Genomic DNA, 24,482 nt, shown 5'->3' with positions numbered 1-24,482 from the left:
GTGACTCCAAAGCCAAAAGTCTGAGTCAGTTATTTTTCACTCTTCAGAGACCAAGTGATTAGCTGATAATGAAAATAAGCATTAGTTGCTGCCTTGTACAGAGATAATACACTTTTTAAGCCGTATGGCATAGGGCTGAGTGATCTCTGTATTTACAGGCTGAATGGCGACACAATATATATCTCGGTATTTTCTACAAAAGGGGCTACATGTTTTCAGTTGCACGTCACTTAACACTTAAAAAAACAGTCTGTGATCAAAATGAAATACAAAGAGGGATTTTTTTCCCCTGTTTGAAAATATACAGCTGCACAACATGCAAATGAAAATTATATAAAATAAATAGCAGGGCTATTTGCACAAAGCATTGGAGCTACAGAGGTTTAAAGGTTTGCAGCACAGGACACAAAACTAACGTGAGGGGAGTTAAAAAGTCGTTTTCCGTGGCCTTTCAAATGAGTCTAGTGCTGGAAAATGATTTAAATATTCTTATTTATTTAGGCTATGAATTTTATTTATGCACACAGCATCAACAGAAACGCTGATGGAGGAAAGGAGCAAGAGACGCTATGAAACATTTGTGTTGTCTCTGCATTTTTTAAACAGATCTGTCGCCTGCATTCAGGTGTCATCTCTATGTAACAAAATAGACTACAACTACCAAGAGAAGTGGCGATGCACTATGATCTACCTCACACATAAACTAGCAGCACAGCGCTGGATTGCACGTGTGCTGTTGTGGTCATTTCATTCATCTCACAGACTGACTTGGTGTAGCAAATGCGACATGTGGACCAATGTCGCACTGTAGACTAACAGACAGATTAAACACAGTAGCAGCTCTGTGTCTCTGAGTGTAAGAGGAGAGATGCACACTGGTACGCGTTATGTAACGCAATTTGACCCTGTATCGATATGGACGGTGTCTAAATTTAAATCTTGCTTGAAAATAAACTGATATGTCTTACATAGTCGTTGTATCGCCCAGCCCTAGTATGGCAGTAATTTGATTAAAGAAAATGCTTCCCAGAAAGATCGACCCTTTCCACAGACTACAATGAAACCGATTCAGTTACACTGTGGTTCATGAAACAGCTTTTATGCAAATGGCTTAACAGGGGACAGTTGCACAAACTCAATACAATAAACAGTAATCAACATGTAGAGCTGGTCATCTCCTGCAGAGATTTTCATAAAAGTAAGCAATGTTAAGAGGACTTGGTAAACAAACATTCAGTTTCGCTAACTAAGGTTATCTCCAGTATTTTCAAGTTTGTGTCTGGATTTTTGTTGAAATTATCTGGAAGGAGTCCTGTAGAGTAAGGATTATGGCACCATCAGCGACATGGCAGATGCTAACCCCAACTAAAAAAACATTGTTTTTTACAAAAGACCAACTTCAGACCAAATAGCTGACGTATGTGTCGATGATTTGGCATGATCAGATTGGGAGATACTACCTGAACATGTTGGAAAGACATTTAGACTGCTCACAGCTAAACTGAATTTTTTTCCAAGAGTTTGATTTCCTGTGTCACAATACAGTTCTTCTAGATTCGCTGAGGCAGCTTCAACTACTGATTGTAATTAGTGTGCTAACAGATTCAGTCCACAATCTGCTCGAGTCCCTTTGTGGGAAGGGTAAACAGTAAAGAACATTGTAATCCTTCGTCATACCAGAAGGGGACCGAGGATTCAGACCACACCTCTTTAGGCCTCGCTTCCTGAGGAGGGAAGAGCCGTGTCGTCAACCAATTAAATACTTAAAAACTACGGTATATTCTCAAAGAGCAGGCATCAGTCCTGAACTAAAGTGCTGCAAATGAAATGAAATTATGGTAAGATAATAAAAATTCCCACTGGGTCTGCTACTGGACAGATCCCAGGGTTAAATAGTCTGTTTTGTCTCGTCCAAGTCTGTCTAATTGTCTCAGTGCGAGGGAAGACTCCAATTCCCATGGATCCATGGGGTTATTCACATCACACCAGAGGCAGTCTAAACTCTTCAGGATGAAGCCTGTGCAGGTGGAAAGTCCCATTACTGGATAAAGGAATGCATGATATGAGATTCTGGAGGGAGCGCAAAGCAGCCTGGTTTATCACCGACAAGCTCCACCCCTCAGCGACACAGTCAGGTTCCGAATTTGTCCATCTGTGGTCACTTATCCAATGGCCGGAGAGAGGAGGCGAGGGATTTCAACCACCATTTTTGAGTCGTTTAAGTGCCTTTCGTAGAGGTCAGTTGAGTCCTTGGGTTGGGACTGGCCACATGGCCCCAGTGTGGGCAGTTCAGTCCAAAGACCACGGTCAAACGTGGTCAGCGTCTCATGGTCAGTCCAGTGTTTAGGTTAGATCATTCTTCTCTATGTGTGTGTGTAGAAGGGGGGTAAAAATCATGTCCACGTTTGTCTGTCTTGTGAGTCATTAATGCTTCAATCAGACAAGCTGTGCAGTCCTACGAACTCCCACTTAATCAGAGATAGGGACCGTCAATCCTACGGGAACATGGGGAAGTGCTTTTTATCTGGGATGAGCAGAGGAAATCCAAAAAAGGGTGACGAGGGTGGTGTTGCGGGGATAATCTGTCTGTTAGGAGACACCAGGGCCTGAGCAGGTAGGTGGGGTTCAGGCGCAGAGGTGAGCTCGGCGCAAGACAGAATGATGAGTGAAACCTTCACGAACTGGCTGACAAGACTGCAGAACTTGACCCACGTTGGACGTATGCACACACACGTGCTCCTGTAATGTTACATGTTTCATAATCATGATAATGATTAAATCAATCTCTCTGACGATGAGGAGGGGAAAAAAGGAGGGGGAGCCGAGGTTTGTTAACCCTTGATCGTGGCAGTAGGCAGAGATAAACGGGCAGAGGTGAGGATGAAGGTGGAGAACATGGGGAGGGAGGATTTAGCATTATAGCTGGAAGCCTTCCATCGGGGCCTCGCACTGCTGGAAGAGGAACTGCTGCTGCTGCAGGTCGACGGCTGGAGCCAGAGACGGGTCCTCGTCTTCAGTGTTGAAGTAGCGCTCAATCAGGTCGAAGGCTTTCTGGTAGATTTCCTGGTTCTCGTGGCCCTGCAGGAACTCCAATTTGTCCAGACCTGAAGGAAGGGAGGTAGTGTTGGGTCAATAAACTGCAAGCAATTAAAATAACTGACAGCTCAGGTCAGGGTTGACCCTCTAATGTTTCCAGCATCTCAAATGTGAGGATTGCTGGTTTTCTCTTATTTTGCTATAAATTAAACATCTTTGCTAGGGCTACCCCCTGAAAGTCAAATCTTCATCATCATCATCAGTTGGAGACCCCAAAGTCATCTGAGATTCATCAAGATGAGCACTCTCTTTTATTTTCCCTTTTGTCAGTTAGTTTGTGGTGTTCTCCTGGGTTTTGGTCCCCAGGCGCAGCTGCAGAGTGAGCACGCCTCGCTTTACGCTGCTCTCTGGTACAGGCAGCTGCAGACCCAGACCCAGGGTGAGTCGGAGTAAAAATTGGAGGCAACTGCCCGGAGGAAGAAAGACTTTGTCTGGTCAGGCTACAAGATGATGTTATCCCCTGAATTCTGCCCAAGAGGTGAGTTTACAGTTCGCAACAACTTAATAGAATACAGTCTCTGGCTTTTGTTTCATATCTAGTGTCAACAAAAAATATTGTTGCAGATTTTCAGTCCGTCTTTAATGCTGTTAGCAAGCATTAGCTCAGAGGGCTAACTTGGCTTGTTTACTGTATTACTGAATGTCACTCTCACCAACTCTGTCCACCAACTGACATGAGTTTCAACGGACTTCCCATATTTTTTTAATTTAAACTTGATTAAATGTATGCAGCACAAATGCAATCAATGTAATTGTGTGTGCATATACAATTACCATAGGCCTCTTCAATGAGTGCACAGTAAGGGTTGATGCCTCCTCCCCTCTTGGCCTCCAGTTCTCCCAGTCGTAGGATGTTCTCGAGGCCATTTAGAGCCACCTGAACTATTTTGGAGTCCATAAGTGTTAGCAGGTCACACAGGGGTTTTATACAGCCAAGATCCACAAGGTGCCTGCAGGGGGCAGCACACACACAGATACAGATTTGAAATTTTATTACTCATTCAAGGCAGATAATTGTCTTTGCCTCAACCATGAATACAAAGCAAGATAAACCACACACACTGCATTAAAGGATAAAACTGCACCACAGTCATTATACGAGCTGAAGGAAAGATTCCTTACTACCTTAGGTGAAATATAATAGTGTAATTAAAGGTGTTAGTTAATTCCTGTTGTCTAGTTCACATTTCCTTCCATCATTTTGCAAAGCATGCTGTGTGTGCTGTGTGAAAAAGCCACTGGTCAATGGCTGTACACTGCATGTTAAACTGTATCAGTGGTCTTACCTAATTTGCTCTGCAGAGCCCCCCGAGGTGGCGTTGGTAATGGCCCACGCCGCCTCCTTCCTTGTGCGAAACTCTGCTACCTGCAGAATTGTGATGAGAGGGGGCAGAAGGTTCGCATCTATCACCATCTAAAAGGAAGAAAAAAAGACTGGATTAGATGAGGAAGTGCTCACGTCGACTTTTCAACCTCAACTTTCCAAGTTATTCTGCTGCCATGCACCTGTATTTGTGCTCGGTTGCCTGCGGTGATGTTGGAGATTGTCCAGCAGGCTTCCTTCTTGATGGACTCCTTAGGGCTACTCAAGAGGTGAAGTAGGGACTGCAGCGCTGAACAGTTCAGAATCACCTAGGCAACCACACAAATTACACACAAAGTCATAAATATTCATCTTTAAGTATTTAATTACTTCTTCAAAGAAGTATAACTTTATCAGGGTTTCTATTGGTGATGCCACACAACAATAAAGATTTTCATTCAGCTTACCATGTCCCAATTGAATGTGAGCGAGTGAGCATCAGTGACAGTATCAGTTTGATTGTATTGTTTTCTATTAGAGTGTCCAAACTAGGCAAGAGAGACTCAGCACACTGTTTTGAGCTGACAGTGTTTAAACTGAGCAGCAGGTGGCCCCTTGTACAGAGGCCTCGCTACCAGTGCGTCAAGGCACTTTGAGTGGCACTTTTGGTGTTAAAAAGAGTAATTACAGGATAATGAAAACCCTGAACTTTGTGTGTATACATGACGTTGCAATTACCTGTGTCTGCAGATCATCTCCAGTGACTATGTTCCCAACAGCTCGCAGTGCAGGGGACACCACCTTATAATCAGAGTGCCTGGAACAAAGCAGAATTGTAACAATGGATCACTCAGATGTTGTTTCTGAAACTTACATTTTGTAAAGAATGTACCGTATCACAGGAAGAAAACATCCTTTTTGAAACTGATACAATCGTCTGTTAAAACCTAACTGCCCTCCAGTCTCAGGATGGTAGAAATAAATGTTAAACTTTACTTTTTGCTGTAGCAACTCGACATTTTTGGAGTGTGGTGGATCCTCTCCTGACTTTTTCAGTTTGTCACAGCCGGTAATGCATTACTCCAACTCAAATACTGTCTGGGAACATTCACAACACACCCACATCTGGACTGTCACACCCAATGTAGTGGTGACAAGTGGTACACATGGGAGATTCTGCAACTGTCTGAGTGAGAACATCGCTCTTCTCAAACACTGAACATCTTAGTCATGTAATGTTTTAGAATTGGAAGTATGAGTTTAAGGCCTTACATCAGCAACTCCACCAGCCTGCGACAGACTCCTGAGTCGATAACAGCCTGGATTTTGTCATTGGGGCCATCAGATAGGTAGGAAAGTGCCCAGCATGCATCAGCCAGGATGTCTGTGTCATTGACGAACAGCAGCCAAGACAGCACACTGAGACACGGGGACACCTGGGGGGAAAAAATAAGAGATGTGGTGGGACGGTTAGGGAAACATGTTGATGTTAAGTTTAATGGGAGCGGCTGTTTTCCAGTTTAGATATAAGCAACTTTCTGCAGCTTGTGACCTTGAAAAGTGAGATATGATGTACTTAGGCAATGTGAGAGGTGTGCTGTTGCCATAGTGATGTGTTTATCTTGGCAAATTACCTTAGTGAAGTCTGGAGGTGGGTTCTTTCCTCTACACAGGTTTGAGAGCGCCCACACTGCATTCCTCATCATCGTTAGACGATTCTGTTTGGCCAATAACCTGCAGAAGGAGCATGTTCTACTGAGGATACAGCATCAAAGTTGCCCTTTATTTTCATGTGTTATAAGAAGATTCAGGAGGACGTCATGTGGCTTTTAGTTGTTACTTACTGCACCAGGGAAGGAAGAATGTTGCAGTCTATGACAAAGTCTCTGCATTCTGTGCTATCTCCTGCTATGTTTCCCAAGGCCCACACTGCCTGATGTACAAAGCAATTAATCAGATCAGTCAATGAACAAAATTAAAATCAAGGCAGGCTAACAAAATCTATCTTGTTGTTTACATCAAAGTCATAATTAACACATAATTAGATAAGTTCAAGTGACTGATAGTGAGGGTACAATTAGCAAACAGAAGGAAGTGATGACCAGAAAAATCACTGGTGTAACTGAATCCTCCCTACCTGTTCCTGTACGTCTTCGAAATCCGAGCTAAGCATCTCTATGAAAATGGGCACAGCTCCTGCCTGGATTACCACCCGAGTCTGATGGGATGTACCTGATGCAATGTTGGTCAACACCCATGCAGCCTCAAACTGAAACAATTAAATGGTTTTATTAAGTATTGATCACTCAAGTTAGAATTTAAACTAACAGTTCTCCATCTGCATCACACATACAACACTTGCAGTGTTTGATACTGATGTTAGTGCATGAAGAGTTTGTAACAGACAAGAGCAACCAAGAAGAATAAAGCAGCTTCAAGCGTTCCCAGCTTAGTCAGCTTGTGCACACCTGCACCGTTATTTTAGCAATACCACACCAGAGGGACTGATAACCACAAACATGCTGAGATCCAGTACAACAACATGACCTTGAATGTGACACTGCCTTCAAAACAACAGTTCTACAAGTGCCAAATATTAGTTAACAGTAATAAGCAACACCAGATTATGATTTGTTTGTTTATTTGATCATTTACTTGGCTCTACTAACACAAACAGGTCTGCAACTGAACTGGGATTGGACTGTTGCCAAGCAACACATTAAAATTCATGCAAGTCTACGTGTTACTGCAGGCCAGCAACTTCGTTTCATGAGTATTTATCTGTGTGTTTCCATTTATTGCGCAACCAGTAAAAAAAAAGAGTCTGTTGACACTCGCTTTGGTGGCATGTGCGATTCCAGCATGTAAACAGCTGACCAGACAGAACCATTACGACATCAGCTGATCTCATGTGAGCACACCTGGTGGGTTGCAGTGAAGTGTCCAGGCTTCTTTCCTTTTGTTTGTCCTCTTCTGACAAATCATATTTTAACACGGATGTTATTTGTGTATGTGGGTTTAATCTTTGCATTGTTAAGTTTTTTACGCCAACAGTTAATGAAGACTAATTAAAGTTTAATGCATTTAACGTTTTAGGACACCTGTAAAGTGGAGTGATACATGCATAATTAAAATTCCCAGCACTGATGTACTCTTCATTGGTGCTGATGTATTCTTCATTAGCAGTAAAGGAATGCCTTTTGTCTGAAGAAATGACTTGGTCAGAACTTACTGTTATTGTTTTATATTAAAACATACTGAGGAAATGTACCTGCAATGTGCAGTTTTCTCTCCTCTTCAGGAATTCAACAAAGCGCTCCACCACCCCTGGAGTGGCAATGACTTCATCGATGGGTGGGTTGGGCTCTGTGCAAGACAATAAAGCAATACTTATCATAACATTATGTTCATATGAATAGTTTAAAACATTTACACAATCATTCCAAATTATATGATTAATGGTCCTTTCACAGTCAAACTGAATTTTAGTCAAGGTGAAAGTAAGTATTTCACTGCTAAAACAAAGACAAGCTGGAGTGGCAAATACTTTTCTTGAAAATACTGTCTGTGTAACTGATTTACTGTTTGCAAAAGGCATGGAAAATTATACACTGTCATCCAGCCCTTAGGTATCCATAGGGATAATAGCCCTCTACGGCACCCTTACCTTTAGAAAGGAGTTTCCTAAAGCGCTGAGTGCCTATTAGCTGCTGCTCAGGTGTACTGGAGAAGATCATTTGAGTCATGTCTTCAGAGATCACCCCACCCTGTACAGCACAGAGAAGATTTGATTTAACACAAACAAAATGCTGCCACATCCAATTTCACAAGTATAATAAAATACAGTCCTGCATTTCGATGGACAGCAGGGATATTTTTGTGTCTGTTCTTACCGTGAGTGGATCCATGTTGTTAGCCTGGGACTCCAGGTAGCCACTATCTGCCATCCCATCATCCTCTGGGAGGCCATCATCTTCCACTGTGGCAACATTCCTCCTCTTAAAAAGCTACAACAGCATAATATATATATCAATAATTTTAGGCCACAATATCACATATTAAAACTCATTCTTTAATGGGTAGGTCTAAATTACTACCTCCACTTTTTGCTCACCTGTTCATCCTTTTTCTGTTTGCGTAGCTGTAGGCCTTCCTCTTCCCTCCTTCTTCTCATTTCATCTGTGTTGAGGGACTTGTTTTTGTAGCTCTTAAGTCGTGCATTGTCCTTACCCTGACTCATTGTGTAGCCTAGGGATATGCAGAAACGTATGTTATCTAGACATACTTAAATAAGGTTTGCATACAAACTTTTAATTTCCCGTTCAGGAGCTGAATATTGCGCTGACAGATGGCCAAATCCTAGTGTACCTCACCGATTGACAATGCATCAATATATGCATCTTTAGCCTAAGTGTATTAGAGTTAGCTGAAAGCAGGGCACCCTTCACTAATTTTCAGCATGTGTCAATTATAACAATTACCAAAACATTCATTGACTATAACTAACTGAGTAACTAATGCAAAACGACCGTATGTAAGCGTCAACTGTAGTTTACATAGCTAAATAAGGTATCATATTTTCTTCAAACACAGCTCAACAAAATAGGGCATCTAAGGATACTAGCTAGCTAACGATAGCAGGTTAGCTTCCTGTGTCTTGACTTAATAATAACCAACCGAACATATCATTATCTAATTATCAGGTGCGGTGCTTCCTTATCGATTCACAAACGAGCAAAGCACAGCACAATATTAAATTAGTCAAGCAAAAGGACACAGGATGGCAACACTTTGTCAGCTAGCTAATGTCATAGCCGCTGTTAGCACAATCTACTGCCGAGAGCTAGCTAGCTAACAGGGGCTAGCTGTATTAGCGAACGTTGGCTCTGTTTTGTAACGTTAGCTCACGCGACAACCCAGTGTCTTTCAAATGTTGCTGAAATTGGGAATTAAATTAGCGTCAGATTGTAAGGACTCAGTAGGAATCGACTCCTACATACATGTATTTGTTGTGAACTGACCTGTCAAATTGGGCTCTGTAATCCCCTTGTTATTCACTAGGCCACCGTTTGTACAGCCGTCGCCGGTATGGTACTGCGCATGCGTGATATCAAACCCACCCACCGCAAGACCCCCCCTCACCCCCGTCGATCCTCCGCCCCACCCACGCGAAGCTTCTGCTTTGTAAATGACTGCAAACTAGCCTCCATCTTTTACATAAAATATGCGATACACCATTGACAATATGCAGAATACAATCAACACACATAATTCATATTTGACTCACGAGCTGCGTAGCAATACTGGGTGCAGACTTTATGTCAAGATTCATCCGCCGCAGGAATATACGCAGCATGCGGCAACATCAGTGAAGGGGTCATGGTGAGGGCAGGCACTGGCGTCTAAGGTGACCAACATTTTGATGAGCCATTAACAGTGGACCAGACACATGGGCGCCAGCGGTCCTAAGTTTGATAGGGAAGGGGGGGCTCATCTGTACAGCTACAGACAACAATATATGACGGATGCCCACATGAGCACAACCAGCAGGGATGTCACACACACAAAGCATCATAATAATCTTTATTATAATCATTATAACACCTCCTTTGTTCATTATCATCATATAGCCTAATCTTTAAAGCAATCTACTGTACAGTACACTTATGATCACTACGATGATGGTTATTATTCATTTATTCATTCATTCATCTTCTAACTGCTTCATCCTCTTGAGGGTCGCGGGGGGGCTGGAGCCTATCCCAGCTGACATTGGGCAAGAGGCAGGGTAGACCCTGGACAGTTCGCCAAACTATTGCAGGGCTGACACATAGACACATTGACACCTGCGGACAATTTAGAGTTACCAATTAACCTAGTCCCCAATCTGCATGTCTTTGGACTGTGGGAGGAAGCCGGAGTGCCCGGAGAGAACCCACACTGACACGGGGAGAACATGCAAACTCAGAAGGGCTCCCACACCCGGGATCGAACTGGCAACCCTCTTGCTGTGAGGCGACAGTGCTAACCACCACATCACCGTGCCGCCCATGGTTATTATTAGTAGTAGTTATTATTTTTTTTTTATCATTTTTTTAAACAGTTTTATTATTGTATGCTTACTTCATGTTAGATTTTTTTTGTGCAGGTGATGACTGCTGGCATTCAGGGTCAAATAATGCTTTAACCTTTGTCTGACCCCTCAGCACTTATCACAGCACACACAGGCCACACAAACCTATTTCAAATAACACCCATTTGTCCTCATTTTCCTTCATGTTATTGTGTTGTACATCATAATTTAAGAGCTTTGAGAGCTGGTATAAACATCATCCATAAACTAATATCAAAACCTGTCTACATTCATACTAAAAACCTTGATGCAATGCCATGTTTTATTTCTCTGTGTCACTTCTGAGAACAGGGTCTGTCTGTTGAAATAACTTGTACAATAAAATATATGGTCACTTTTATTTTACGATCACATACATATTTGTTATATATGTATACGGTGCTATATTATATAGTATGTTCTATTATATTTCATAATTTGATGTCATCCCATCTATCTTGCATCTTGTCACTTTTTTTTCTTATTTATTATTAATAATAGTAATAATAAAAATAGTATTCAAATAGTACATAAATAAAATATAACAAATATGAAAATATTTTTTTAAATTATTGTTTATTATTATTGCATTTACAAAATAAATTAAATTAATTAAAAAATAAATAAAATAAAATCTTAAGTATATATATATATATATATATAAATAAAATAAAAAATAAATGCAATGATAATAATGATGATGATAATAATATAAAAATAATAATAATAATAATAATAATAATAATAATTGCATTTTTTGTATATTTTTTAATATTTTATTTAATTTATTTTTCATTTTTTGCATGGTAGGAGATACTCTCATCAATCACGTAATGTATGCTGATGATCTTGTTATCTTTTGTCCATATAGTGCTGGTCTCCAGCACCTGCTGAGGATATGTTCACAGTATGGTACTGAATGTGACATTAAGTATAATGCAAAGAAAAGCAATGTGATGATTGTCCGTAGTAGGGAGGACAGACGATCAATTTTTCCTGATTTTTTTCTGTCAGACTCAGCCCTCACAGAGTGTGATGAGGTGAAATATCTCGGTCACTACATGACAAATGATCTCTCTAATGACAAGGATATTCATAGACAATGTCGAAAAATGTATGCTCAAGCAAACATGCTGTTGCGCAAATTCAGCATGTGCTCAGTGGATATAAAGATTTGTCTGTTTAAAGCATTCTGTACTTCTCTTTATACTGCCCACTTGTGGTGTCGATACAAGAAAAGCAGCATGCAGAGACTCACTGTGGCTTACAATGATTGTATGAGGTTGCTGCTTAAGGCTCCAAGAAGCTGCAGTGCAAGTCATATGCTTGCTAGTGTTGGGGTCCCTACCTGTGCTGCAGTGATACGGAATCTGATGTATAGATTCATATGTAGAATATCGAACTCATTAAATTGTATTATTTCATGCCTAATTGACCCTGCACTCAGCTCAGTCAGGTTCACGTCTAAGATGTGGAATCACTGGCGATCTTGCCTGTACACTTGTGTGTGACTCTTATATTTTATTTTCTGTACATCACTGTTTTATTGTGTATTGTTATCTTTTTTAAATTGTGTATGTTGTTTGTCTATGCTCTTGCTATGTGCTCCTTGAGATGTGTCTTTAATAAAGTATGAATTGAATTGAATTTCACTATGTATTTATAGTGCTGCCCCGTGTGAACTTAAACTCATCAGTAGGGTCTTATTTTCACTTTACCTTATTTGATAATAATCATCATCATCATCATCATTATCATAATCATAATTATTATTAGTAAAATAATTATTCAAATAAATATATAAATAAAATATAACACATATGAAAATAAATGCAATAATAATAATTAGCATTATTACATTAAAATAAATTAAATTAATTAAAATAGAAAATAAAATGTAAAGTAAATATATAAATAAAATAATATTAATTGTTATTGTTATTGTTGTTGTATGTTATTGTACACTGCATTTTTTTTCTTTTCTTTTCCTTTTACATTTATTATTTTTATAATTTCAAAAGCCTCCTGTGGACAAGTGTTGCGAATTAGCTCGTGTGTTAAAACACTCAAACAATGCATCTGGTCCGTCCAATGCAATTGTGATGTCAATATATAAATTATCAATATTATTATTGCATTTTTTTGTAGTTTTTTTTTTTATCTATATTTCACCATTTATCTATAGTACTGGTTCGTTTCCAAGTTCAGTGCATTCCATTGTACCTCTGACCCTGCGTTAACCTAAAGTCATCATCAGGATCATTAAAGCAGCCCATCAACCTGACTGGCACCACCCTGAGATGAAAGAAAACCATCTATATGCACATCAAGTGGAGGGGAGGGGGGGGTGCTTATCTCCCCCTGCACGTGCAGACGGTCTGTCCAACCTGATGCCTCTTAAATATTGTTGCACCTTAAAGCCAGATCTGACATCTATAAATATGACACGCTCCAACATGCGTAAAAACCCTAATTTTCTGCAAAGATGCAAGAACTGCTGAGACAGACTGGGCTGCACGGCTCGCTGCTCCCGGACGGGGAGTGCTTCGACATGTGGCATGACTACATGAACCTGGGCGGACTGCTGAAGATGCTGAGTGGCAATCATGATCTGGGCTACACAGACATGGAGGGCTTCGAGACAGAAGCAGCAGCACCGTGGAGCTACTTCAGGGCATCTTGGGAGGAGGATTTCAAAAACTACTATGGGACTAGTTCACCCAGCGGAAGCCTCTTGGGGACTACTTCACCTTTGACAATGTCGGGGACTACGTCACAGAGCAGCAGCCTGTTAGGGACTAGTTCAGCCTTCACCCTGCCGCAGGCTGCTTCATCCAGGAGCACCAGCTTCTCCGGGACCACTTCACCCAGGAGCACCACCCTCTGCGGGACTACGTCACCCAGGAGCAGCAGCCTCTCCGGGCCTGCCTCACCCTCCAGCCTCTCGGACAGCAGCTGCAGCGAGGCCTCCTCCTTGTACTGCCCCTTCTGCAGGCACAACGGGGAGACTGCAAAGGTGTACCGGTCACACAACCTGAAGTCAGAGGACGGGAAGGTGAGCTGCCCCATCCTCTACAACTACACCTGTCCCATCTGTGAGGCCACCGGGGACAACGCCCACACCCGCAGCTACTGCCCACAGGCCAGGAGGCCAGACGCTGCGGGGATCCTGCCGTGGCTCAGGCTCAGAGCTCGGAAGGGAAACTGAAATGACTGATGATGCTGAAAGGACTGTATATAATTACTGAGACCTGTTTTGGGCACGTGTTCATGTTAAACTGTTGCAGGTTCCTGATGAGATTCAAGTGAAATTGTGCACTTTGCATTATTATTATGTTACTGTCATTGTGCTCCAGTCATGCTCTGCTATGAATAGCCTAAATATGATTTCAGTCTCAGGTAGAATGTTTTCAAACCTTGAGACAACTATGTTGAAAATTCACAATTTGGAAAATTATTTTTTGTATGTATTATCAAAAATAAATATGGCTGAAGTTAGTTTTGTTGTTGTGGTCATTGTAACTGTTTAATTTGAGGGTGAAATCAGGCAAAACTATTGACAGCTTATTTTCGATAAGAAACTATAGTTGTATTTCCAAACCTAAATATGCAAATGCACTTTAGATTTAACACAAAAATGAGTGATTACAGCAACCTGAACTTAAATAATTAAGATCAGATATAATAGGTAGCCTACCGTTTTAATAGCAAAAGAATACACCTTCATTAATCCTCAGTGGGAGTTAAGTTGTTGCAGTGGTACAGGGACAGAAATAAACACAGATAAGTAATAAAATACCAGAAATAAGATGTGAATAAATTAAAATTAAAACAATAAAACCTATAAGAGCATTTAGAAGACAAGTGACACGGTAAAGTGAGTGATACTGTTAAAGTGTCAGTGTATGATTATTAACAGCAGGGTCAACAGGTGTTGGTTGGACGGTACCGTGTTCGTCTATTAATATATCAGAATATAGTGCAAAAGTAAAGTAACATTAATATAATACATTGTGATATAGTATGAGATAGACATAAGGTGTAATAGTGCACTGAGTGTCATAATGTATAGTTCAAAAATATAAGTAGCCTATAGTGCAGTGCAGCAAAAAGGGGAGCAATGAGTCATCATTTCATCACTCACTGATTAATAATTATAAAGAGTCACCTCTGGTCCAAGTGCTGCTTTGATCGGGTGATAAATTGCTGATACTAAACAACCATATGAACAAATTATGAGGAATTGTGCACTTTTTGAAAAAAGCATGAAATTTCTACCATAGTTTGTACATACCATAAGGTTTATTTTCAGATTTGGAGGGAAGCCAGATTTGACCTCTGAGGCCCGGGAGAGGTCAAATTCAAGATGACCACCAATAATATTCAAATATGCTTAACTTTGGAACCAAACACAATAGAAAAATATTTAAGGTGTCATTTCCAAATAGGTTTAGGGTGCCCATTAAGTTAGTGATACCTTTGAGATCAGTGGAATTCAAGAAAATGCATTTAGGTCAAGGTAAAAATTTGCTTTAAAAAAAACATTTTCCCCTCTTTTTTTTCCCTTTTTTTATGAACCCCAAAACATATTTCAATTACTTTTTACTCTCCTGTATTATTCAGTAATTAGTTAGTATTTACTGGAATGTGTGGTTATTTTTTCGTGCTAAGCAGCGATGTAGTCAGTAGGCAACATGATGAGTAGGCTACAGTATGCAGACGAGACAGAGAGCACTTCTGACATAAATATCCTACCAGGTAAACTGACTGGCTATGAACAGACAATATAAGTATATTTGGGTAAAGCCTTAACATGTGTTGGGAATAGAATGATTTTATGTGTTTTACTATAAGTTGTGTTTCACTATATAAGTTTTAGATGTGTGAACAATGAGAATACTGAGATGATTTCAGCTGATCTGAATGTGTTTGCTTTGCAGAAGTGGAGAAGTACAGGAGAGGAAGAGACATGAAGTCTGAGGAGCACATACCGCAATGCTTAGATAATTAGTTTCATATATGGTAAAAAGAATAGAAAGTGATATACAGATAGTAAGGTACAGCACATGTAGGGAGTTGTGTTGTTCTCTTGTCTTTCAAAACAGGAACCACGCCCCCACCGCCAGCAGGAAGGAGTCAGATAAACACGAGGCAGGGGCGTGGTGTGGTGAAGGAGGAAGTGGAACTGCCAATGAGAAGAGGGCAACGCCTTGCGTGCACAATGACACTCTGTTACGCTCAAATATACTGGGTCAGGGAAAGGACAGGACACCTTTGTTGTTCGTCAGGGACGTGAAGTTGAGACCCAGAGCTCTGTAATTTTATTCCTTTACTGCTTAATAAACTACATTAACTGAGACCGAATATCTTCTCCTATTGCTTCATTAAAGAACACGCAGGACTGAGCTCACACATAGCACATTGGAGAGTAGGATGAGACTCTTAGTCCAACACTTGCAAATGCATTGAATTTGACAAATTATATTGAATTTGAAAAAAATAAATAAATAAATGGCGGGCACTGATCAAAATAATTCTGCTAGCTAAAATAGAAGACAGTCTGGAAAATGCATGAGCTGAAGTCAGTTGAATGATTGAACAGCGTATGTTCTAGAGATTGTGTTTGGTTCCAAAGTTAAGCATATTTGAATATTATTGGTGGCCATCTTGAATTTGACCTCTCCCGGGCCTCAGAGGTCAAATCTCACTTCCCTCCACATCTGAAAATAAACCTTATGGCATGTACAAACTATGGTAGAAATGTCATGCTTTTTCAAAAAGCGCACCATTTATCTGCTAATCCGCTGTACTATTGTTGGATTATTACATATGATGCTTTCAGGTGAAAGACACATTTTAATGTTGTAGCTGAGGAGGTTATTTTAACTTCTTTGTACACTGTTAGTTTAACAATAGCAATGTGCCAGACTCTACTCTATGCATATGTCGTTTATGTAAAAGACTAACCTGTGATGCAACTGGCATGGGCGGATTATGAGACAACCTCAACCTCTCCTACACAGGAGCAAGACACACAGACTTTGTGGTGTCTCTTTGACGGCCATTTTGTGTCTTTTCTGGTTGTTTGTGTCTCTGTGGTTGCCTTATGTCTCTTCGAGGCCATTTTGTTTCTCTTTGAGGTCATTTTGTGTGTTTTTGTGGTTGTTTTGTGTCTCTTTTAGGTCATTTTGTGTCTCTTTGTGGTCATTTTGTCTCTTTTAGGTCATTTTGTGTCTCTTTGTGGTCTTTGTATGTCTTTTGTGCTTGTTTTGTGTCTCTGTGGTTGTCTTATGTTTCTTCTAGTCAATTTTGTGTCTCTTTGTGGCTGTTTTGTGTCTCTTTGACATCATTTTGTGTCTTTTAGGTAGTTCTGTGTCTCTTTGTGGTAATTTTGTGTGTTTTTGTGGTTGTTTTGTGTCTCTTTGTGGTCATTTTTTGTCTCTTTTAGGTCATTTTGTGTCCCTTTGTGGTCGTCGTATGTCTTTTGTGCTTGTTTTGTGTCTCTGTGGTTGTCTTATGTCTCTTCGAGTCCATTTTGTGTCTCTTTGTGGCTGTTTTGTGTCTCTTTGGCATCATTTTGTGTCTTTTAGGTAGTTCTGTGTCTCTTTGAGGTCATTTTGTGTCTCTTTGACATCATTTTGTGTTTTTTAGGTAGTTATGTGTCTCTTTGAGGTCATTTTGTGTCTCTTTGTGGTCGTTGTATGTCTTTTGTGCTTGTTTTGTGTCTCTGTGGTTGTCTTATGTCTCTTCTAGTTAATTTTGTGTCTCTTTGTGGCTGTTTTGTGTCTCTTTTGCGTCATTTGTGTCTTTTAGGTAGTTATGTGTCTCTTTGTGGCTGTTTTGTGTCTCTTTGAGGTCATTTTGTGTCTTTTGTGGTTGTTCTGCCCCTTTCTGTAGTTATTTTGTGTGACTTTGCAGTTGCATTGCATCTGTTTGCGGTCTTCTTGTGTGCTTTTGTGGTTTTAAATCACTTCGTGGTTGGTGTTCGTTGATTTTGGTGATATTTTGCAGATGAAGACCAGGAGGGGACCTCTGACACTTTAGGGCCCCTGGGCTTTTGTGCAGTAGGACCCTTGAGTAATTCATCCAAGGAAACTAGAAGTAAACTAGATTAAAAAAATATATATATACAATATTTCTCTCTGAGACAACTAGAAATATGGAAATACTCAAGTATAAGTATCTCAAAATTGAATATAACATAAGCAATTTATTTAGTTTGTTTCCACCACTAAAATATATAAAAAGCACATTTTAATGACATGAAGTAAACTTGAGTAATTCAGGTAAGACTGTTGGGTCATGACTGATTTAATTTTGCAAGAACATCTAAATGTCACCCTTCCATGATAAATTTTCTCCAGTGGGCAGCGCACCAACATTTCATAAAATTCTCAAGATGAAGTTGTACAAAGTTGCAATGATTTATTACCTATTCATAAAAGAGTACCTGGTCTCAAATGCTGGAACAGAAACCAAAACAGACCTGTTACCAAACATGACTACCGGGACAAAGTCCAGCCTTTGTAATTGTTTATAACTCAGTTATGTGGGGTCAGATCTTTTTATCTTTGCTCCGATTCACAGATTAATTTATTCCACCATTAAGGACAGAGACAGAGAGTCTGCAAACATTGATGATCTAAGTTTCACACAGGTACACATACAGAGGGGCCATAAAAGCCTCACTATTACACAACCAGCTCTTATTAAAGCAACAGAAGCCCCTCCTCGACCGTAGTCTATGTGTGCCTCTTTAACAGCTTTCGTCCCAGAGTGCACATTAAACGGTATGTTGAAGGCTTCCTTATCCAACTGGCTTTAAGAATGAATTATCAACATGCAGTCCAAAGCTGCTAAACAAACATGCTTTTTTTTGTTTATAATGTGTGTTTTAATTTATAATACTTGTATTTTTAGATTACTTTTCCACAATGGCAAAACACAACATCAGCCTTTTGATTGCTATAGTGCTGGCATTGCTCTTCTTCATCATCACTATGGTGTTCACTGCTCTGGCAGCGTCGGGAATACGTAAGTCCAAGATTAATGCATCATTTTGTGATATAGCTATTCACTATACAACTGTATGAATAACGCTGCATCCTTTGACCTTGTCAAAATAAGTTTAGAAAATAATTTTGCATCTGTTCAGCTCTGATTTTTGTAATATGTATTTCAAAGATCCGTTTTTGGAGTCCACCGGTAACATCTCAGATGAGTTTCTAACCGAGATCACACCAGCAGGATGGACCTTTACCATCTGGTCGATCATTTACATCTTTCTGGCTCTAGTGTTGGTCTATGTCCTCTCTGGCATTTTTAGGAAGTGAGAACCTAAATTTAATTTTCATGGTTATCTTTGTCTCCTTGGTTGTACCTGGTTTGGTGACCTAAACATTTTCCCCTCTGTGATTTTCTTTCTTTAGGAACGCATATGGTTACGTCTACTGCAGCCCGCCTATTTTGCCACGTGCATTTTTTGCAGTTTGGTGCTTGAATCTGGCCTCGAATACTGCATGGTTGTTCCTGTGGGACAGAAAGTGAGAAAGGACCTTTTCTTCATTTACTGCAGTTTATTTCATAGTCATGAGAAAACCATGTTTGATTAGTTGTTACAAGCAAACAAACTGGCTGTAAGCGCATGACTGAGCATGCAGAAAAACAACACAGGCTGAGTCTCGATTCCACTGGCTCCCAACCTGGGGGTCCCAAACTCCACTGGAGGTCACCAAAGCTTGGTTGTTCTATATTGTATTTAGCATGAAATGTCCATAAAATAGCTCACTTAGTCAAGGGTCACCAGTTTACTCACTGATAGAAAAGGGGACTCCACCTAAATTAAGAATCCCAACATTTTATGTCTATGGCCTATATAGTTCGATCAACATGAGCTTCTTTCTGTAATAGTGAGAAATCAGCGAGGTAAGTCTCAAACTTGTGATGTCATCAAGTATAGAGTCTGGAGCTCCATAGACAGTGATTATGAGGCTGATTTTGTGGAGCCACAGGATGTGGCACCATATAGTCAGAAGTGCTCTCAGTGTCATCTGGAACCATTCATTGCCCGTGGAGCATCTCCAGATTTTATACCCTATCCATCACAATTTTGAATTCTAGCACTCTAATTTTGGGATTTTGAAGAGAGTTGTTCATGTTTACTGATATTTTTGTAAAGTCTTAGTTCATAGAAAAATGGGTGTAGTTCCCCTTTAAGAAGAAAGCTCGGGAACCACTGCTCTAGTCAACCCGACGTTCGTGTCTTTGAATGTGGGAGGAAACAGGAAGAAAACCGTAAGGTCATAGGGTTAAATATGGGTCATCACCTAAAACTGATAAGATCACAGAGGCATGACTGCATAGAGAACAAATTTAGTGACAATGTGGAGGAATTTTGGGAGGATACTGTATATTTCAGACATACAGCTACTGTAAACAGATGTGTCATTCTGTTTCTCCACATTGGAATATTACTTTTATTTGTATATATTTGTTATCTGTTTCTTGGAATTGTATTTATACCTAATCTAGCTGTTTTTCCTGATTTGAGTGAAGGGTCTATGTTGTACAGATTATAAAGCCTTAAGAGGCAAATTTGTGGTGTTTGATTTTAGGCTATGAAAACAGTAGGAAATCCACAGAAGTCACATGCTGCATGTGACTTGATAACACCAAGACTGAAATGATTACATTTTCTGGCATACCATTTTCCTGCAGGCATGATCACTGTGATAAAATATACATTATTCTATTTCTCATCCTCACAGGTTGATGCTTATTGCACTGGTTTTCCTCATCCTCATCGCCTTGACCAACTACGCGATGATAATCTTCTCCTGCCACGGTCTGCACAGCTATGGCGCCTGGCTCAACAAGTACCACAAAGTAGACCTGTGGCTTCACCGTGTGTTGGTGAGTTTGGCTGCTCAACTGCAACTTGTGTCCATCACCAACTCTGCACATGTCTCTGCATTACAGTCGTGTCTGTTGTCTCTGACAGGTTCAGAATGGTGTCGCCATATATACAACATGGACAACCGTTGCATCCATCATTAACCTGGCCATCGTGCTGACTAAAGATGCAAACATGTACCCAACGGATGCTGCCACCGCCGCGCTGGCTGTTTTGGCTGCAGTGTTGTTTGTGTGGTACGTGCAAAGGAGAAAATTCTGCATTACCTTTAATAAGTTTGTTAAAAAACATGTCTGGAGCAAATGTGTTGTATGTCTCGCAGGTTCATGCTGGAAAACTTTGTCCTTGACAAACACGTGAGGTACATTATCACCACTTACCTCGTTGTGATCTGGGCGCTGACAGGGGTGTTCATGAAGAAACAGGATGCTGTAATTTCTACTGTCAATAGCAACTTCATTGGTGAGGAACTACTTCATGTCTTATTACACAACTCTACAAATATTGCATGGACTGTGAATGATCAGTTCAGGGTTCCCCACCAGTATGCACACTTTAATACTTCCCTCTGACATTTATCTCTCCACTATAGATGGACTGTTGGGTGTAGCCTGTACCTTGTTTGGTGGACGCATGTTTTTGGTCATCTGGAGGCACATTAAATTTCCATTTTATGAAGACATCAACGTAGACAACATGTCTCCCATGGAGGTCGCTGAGAAGCAGAAGAAGATATTTATGTAAGACTGTTGAAGGAATATTTTAATGAAAAACCTTTCTGTCTCACTTAATTGTCAGTACATTGTGTACTCAAACTGCACTGAGTCGTAATAGTGTGCTAAAATTTTTCACATAAATATGAAAATAGATGGTTAATATTTGTTTTTATTCATGTGTTTTAACTTTTATTTTGTACAATGTTAAAAATAAAACATTGCTTGCTCTCAATTTTACACTTCTGTGGAATGATTTGTTTTCTTCATTGAACTCCTCTAAAACATGAGCCTTGCGCCATATAAATGTAACGATATACTGTGTTTAAGTACCTTTAGTTGTCCACGGATCTCCCCGCTTGATCCACAGCCATCTTGACGCCTTTTCTGCGGCGTCAGTGATGTTCTTGATGGCTCTCCTTGTGTGCAGTCCCTTCACTCCCAGCCTCTTGAGTGCCCTAATGAAAGACTGGCAGACGAATCCCCTGCATCCAACCTCGATAGGGTTGCATCGGGTCCGCCATCCCCTGCTTTGGCACTCGTCTGCCAGCTCCTTATATTTGGCCCTCTTCCTTTCAAAGGCCTCCTCCGTCCGGTCTTCCCAGGGAACAGTCAACTCCAGCAGGACCACTTGTCTTCATGTTTCTGACACCAGCACCATATCTGGCCTGAGTGTGGTCTCTGCGATGTTCTCTGGGAATTTAAGCTGTCTCCCCAGGTCGAGCTTCAGCTGCCAGTCCCGAGCTGTTGCCCCCCTTCTCTTGTAAGGACTGAAAACAACACAATGGAAATAGATTAAAAAATACAGAAAGTGCAAACTGTTGGTTATTGTCCATGCACAGGCGTAGATTTCAGGGGGGATGCGGGGGACATGTCCACCCTCAATATTTGGAGCATGTGCATTTGTCTCCCACAATAAAAACATGAAGTAAGTAAGTAAGTAAATTTATTTATATAGCACTTCTCACAGAGAGGACTCACAAAGTGCTTCACAAGATAAAATACAAAAAATACAATAACAAACAATGCAAAATACACGAAAACAAATATAAAGTAAAGTGCAGCGAAATACAGAGATGATACAATGGACAATTAATGGAACGCAAGCCTAAACAGATGTGTTTTTAACTGCTTTTTAAAAATGTCCACGGAAGAGGCCGCTCTCAGCTCATGAGGTAGTGCATTCCACCATTTCGGTGCAACAGCCTTAAAGGCTCTATCACCTTTCGTCTTTAATCTTGTGTGAGGGACAGTAAGTAGGTGGCCTTCAGCGGACCGCAGTGACCTGACAGGACAGTGAAAGGACACCAGATCCGTCAAGTATGCAGGTGCTTGACCATGGAGGGCTCTGTAAGTGATGGTTAGAATCTTGTGCTGGATCCTGAAATTAACAGGGAGCCAGTGCAGGGATGCCAGGACTGGAGTGATGTGAGTGAACTTATGAGATCTGGACAGAAGCCTGGCGGCAGCGTTCTGGACCAGCTGGAGGCAGTCTAATGAAGTTTTATTTAGACAGGTGAAAAGAGAATTACAGTAATCCAGACATGAGGAAATAAAAGCATGGATGATCATTTCTAGCTTGGAATAAGTTAACATGGATCTGAGTTTGGAAATGTTTTTGAGGTGGAAAAAGCAGGAGCGAGTGACAGTTTTGATGTGGTCATCGAAGAGCATGGCCTGATCAAATGTGACCCCAAGGTTTCTCAACTTGGGGCGCACATTTGCACTGAGGGACCCTAAGCAGCTGGCCACTTTAGATACTGAGGCATCAGGTGCAATAATTAAAATCTCAGTTTTAGCTGCGTTCAGCTGAAGGGAGTAAGAAGACATCCAGTCCTTAATTACATTCATACAATCGTACAGTGAGTCAATTCCATCGGTCCTATCAGGCTTAAAAGAAAAATATAACTGAAGGTCATCTGCATACATATGGTATGAGATACCTTCAAAATTGCTGATGACATCTCTGAGAGGGAGCATGTATAGCGTAAAAGAGGATAGGCCCAAGCACTGAACCTTGGGGCACCCCGCAAGAAAGGGGGGCAAACTCTGATTTATGAGGGCCAACAGCCACAGAAAAGGATCGATCAGACAGATAGGATTTAAACCAATGAAGAGCGGTCCCTGAGATTCCTACCCTGTCCCTCAGCCTGTCTAAAAGGATGTGGTGATCAACAGTGTCAAAGGCTGCACTGAGATCAAGCAGAACCAGGATAGTGGATTTACCGGCATCGGAGGCCATCATGATGTCATTGGAGACCCTGAGAAGAGCAGTTTCTGTGGAATGTAACTGACGATAACCGGACTGAAATTTATCTAAGATATTGTAACTGTTCAACGCTGTCACTTACTGGTTTGCAACTGCTTTTTCTAGAATCTTAGATACAAAGGGCAGCTTGGAAATGGGCCGGTAGTTACTAAGAACTTTGGGGTCCAGATTGGGCTTTTTGAGAAGTGGCTGAACAACCGCTTGCTTGAAATGGGACGGGACACGACCAGAAACCAGTGAGCTATTGATTATGGAGAGCAGAGATGGACCAATAGTGCTGAAAACATTTTTCAGCAAAGTTGTGGGCAGGATATCCAGCGGACTAGAAGAGATCTTCATAGTGCACACAACATCTGCTAAGTCTTGTAAGGAGACAGGTGAGAAACTGTCAATAATTGACTGTTGTTTGGGAGGATCAGGAAGGGAGGAGGAGGAGGGTGTTATACTGGCCTTGACACTGGCAACCTTATTCACAAAATACATAAAAAAATTGCTACAGTCCTCATCAGAGGTACAAGAGGACTTTTTGAGAAAACTAAGGACATCCATCCATCCATTTTCGGACGCTTATGTGGGGCCGGGTCACAGGCACAGCAGGCTAAGCAAAGCACCCCAGATGTCCCCCCAGAAACAGTTTCAAGCTCCTCCTGGGGGACCCCAAGGTGTTCCCAGACCAGATGAGCGTGTTCTGGGTCTGCTGTGGGGCCTCATCCAAACTGAAGACATTGACACCATAAATTGATGCAGAGGAAAGGCACAAATTGGTGCATAAAAAATAAAAAAAAATAAGAGTTTAATGCTCAAAATGTCATATATTTCCCCCCCAATGTTAAAGCGAAACCTCCACCCTCGTGTCCATGTTTGTTTTGGTACAAGCACACGCGACAGTTGGCCCTCAGGCTGGATCTGCGGTGTCATTCAGGGTGTCTAGTGTTTTTATGCAATCAGAAGGTTTTGCTCTGTCCTGACTGTCAAAGAAAAAAAAATTGTGCAAGTTCTTGTGTGGACTTTGTACTTACAGGAACTATAAAGTCAGATCCTGCCTAATACTGAGAAAGCATTGATGAAATCACCTG

General features: G+C 40.9%; 3 protein-coding genes across 3 annotated transcripts; 2 read left to right on the top strand and 1 right to left on the bottom strand.

Moving 5' to 3' along the window:
- Positions 1–1,075: 1,075 nt before the first annotated feature.
- kpna1 (karyopherin alpha 1 (importin alpha 5)) lies at positions 1,076–9,509 on the bottom strand. Its single transcript, XM_033638899.2, has 14 exons — positions 9,421–9,509; positions 8,514–8,647; positions 8,293–8,406; positions 8,067–8,166; positions 7,671–7,765; positions 6,537–6,668; positions 6,244–6,332; positions 6,034–6,133; positions 5,672–5,835; positions 5,138–5,216; positions 4,603–4,728; positions 4,383–4,510; positions 3,871–4,046; positions 1,076–3,104 (listed from the first exon to the last, which is right to left on the bottom strand). The coding sequence occupies exons 2-14, from the start codon at positions 8,637–8,639 to the stop codon at positions 2,917–2,919; spliced, it is 1,617 nt and encodes a 538-aa protein (XP_033494790.1). The 5' UTR covers positions 8,640–8,647; positions 9,421–9,509; the 3' UTR covers positions 1,076–2,916.
- Positions 9,510–12,874: 3,365 nt separating this feature from the next.
- Positions 12,875–14,001, top strand: LOC117265050 (uncharacterized). Its single transcript, XM_033639433.2, has one exon. The coding sequence runs from the start codon at positions 12,997–12,999 to the stop codon at positions 13,717–13,719; it is 723 nt and encodes a 240-aa protein (XP_033495324.1). The 5' UTR covers positions 12,875–12,996; the 3' UTR covers positions 13,720–14,001.
- A 4,233-nt stretch (positions 14,002–18,234) lies between these two features.
- On the top strand, positions 18,235–21,377 carry LOC117264954 (uncharacterized). Its single transcript, XM_078162630.1, has 8 exons — positions 18,235–18,301; positions 18,432–18,545; positions 18,696–18,840; positions 18,941–19,054; positions 20,279–20,423; positions 20,512–20,660; positions 20,747–20,886; positions 21,017–21,377. The coding sequence occupies exons 1-8, from the start codon at positions 18,256–18,258 to the stop codon at positions 21,166–21,168; spliced, it is 1,005 nt and encodes a 334-aa protein (XP_078018756.1). The 5' UTR covers positions 18,235–18,255; the 3' UTR covers positions 21,169–21,377.
- Positions 21,378–24,482: the final 3,105 nt, after the last annotated feature.

This window comes from Epinephelus lanceolatus, chromosome 20 (genome assembly GCF_041903045.1).
Source record: "Epinephelus lanceolatus isolate andai-2023 chromosome 20, ASM4190304v1, whole genome shotgun sequence".
In the NCBI taxonomy this organism is placed as follows: domain Eukaryota; kingdom Metazoa; phylum Chordata; class Actinopteri; order Perciformes; family Serranidae; genus Epinephelus; species Epinephelus lanceolatus.
The sequence above is the reverse complement of the archived record's forward strand: the minus strand, read 5'-3'. Positions and strand labels throughout refer to the sequence as shown.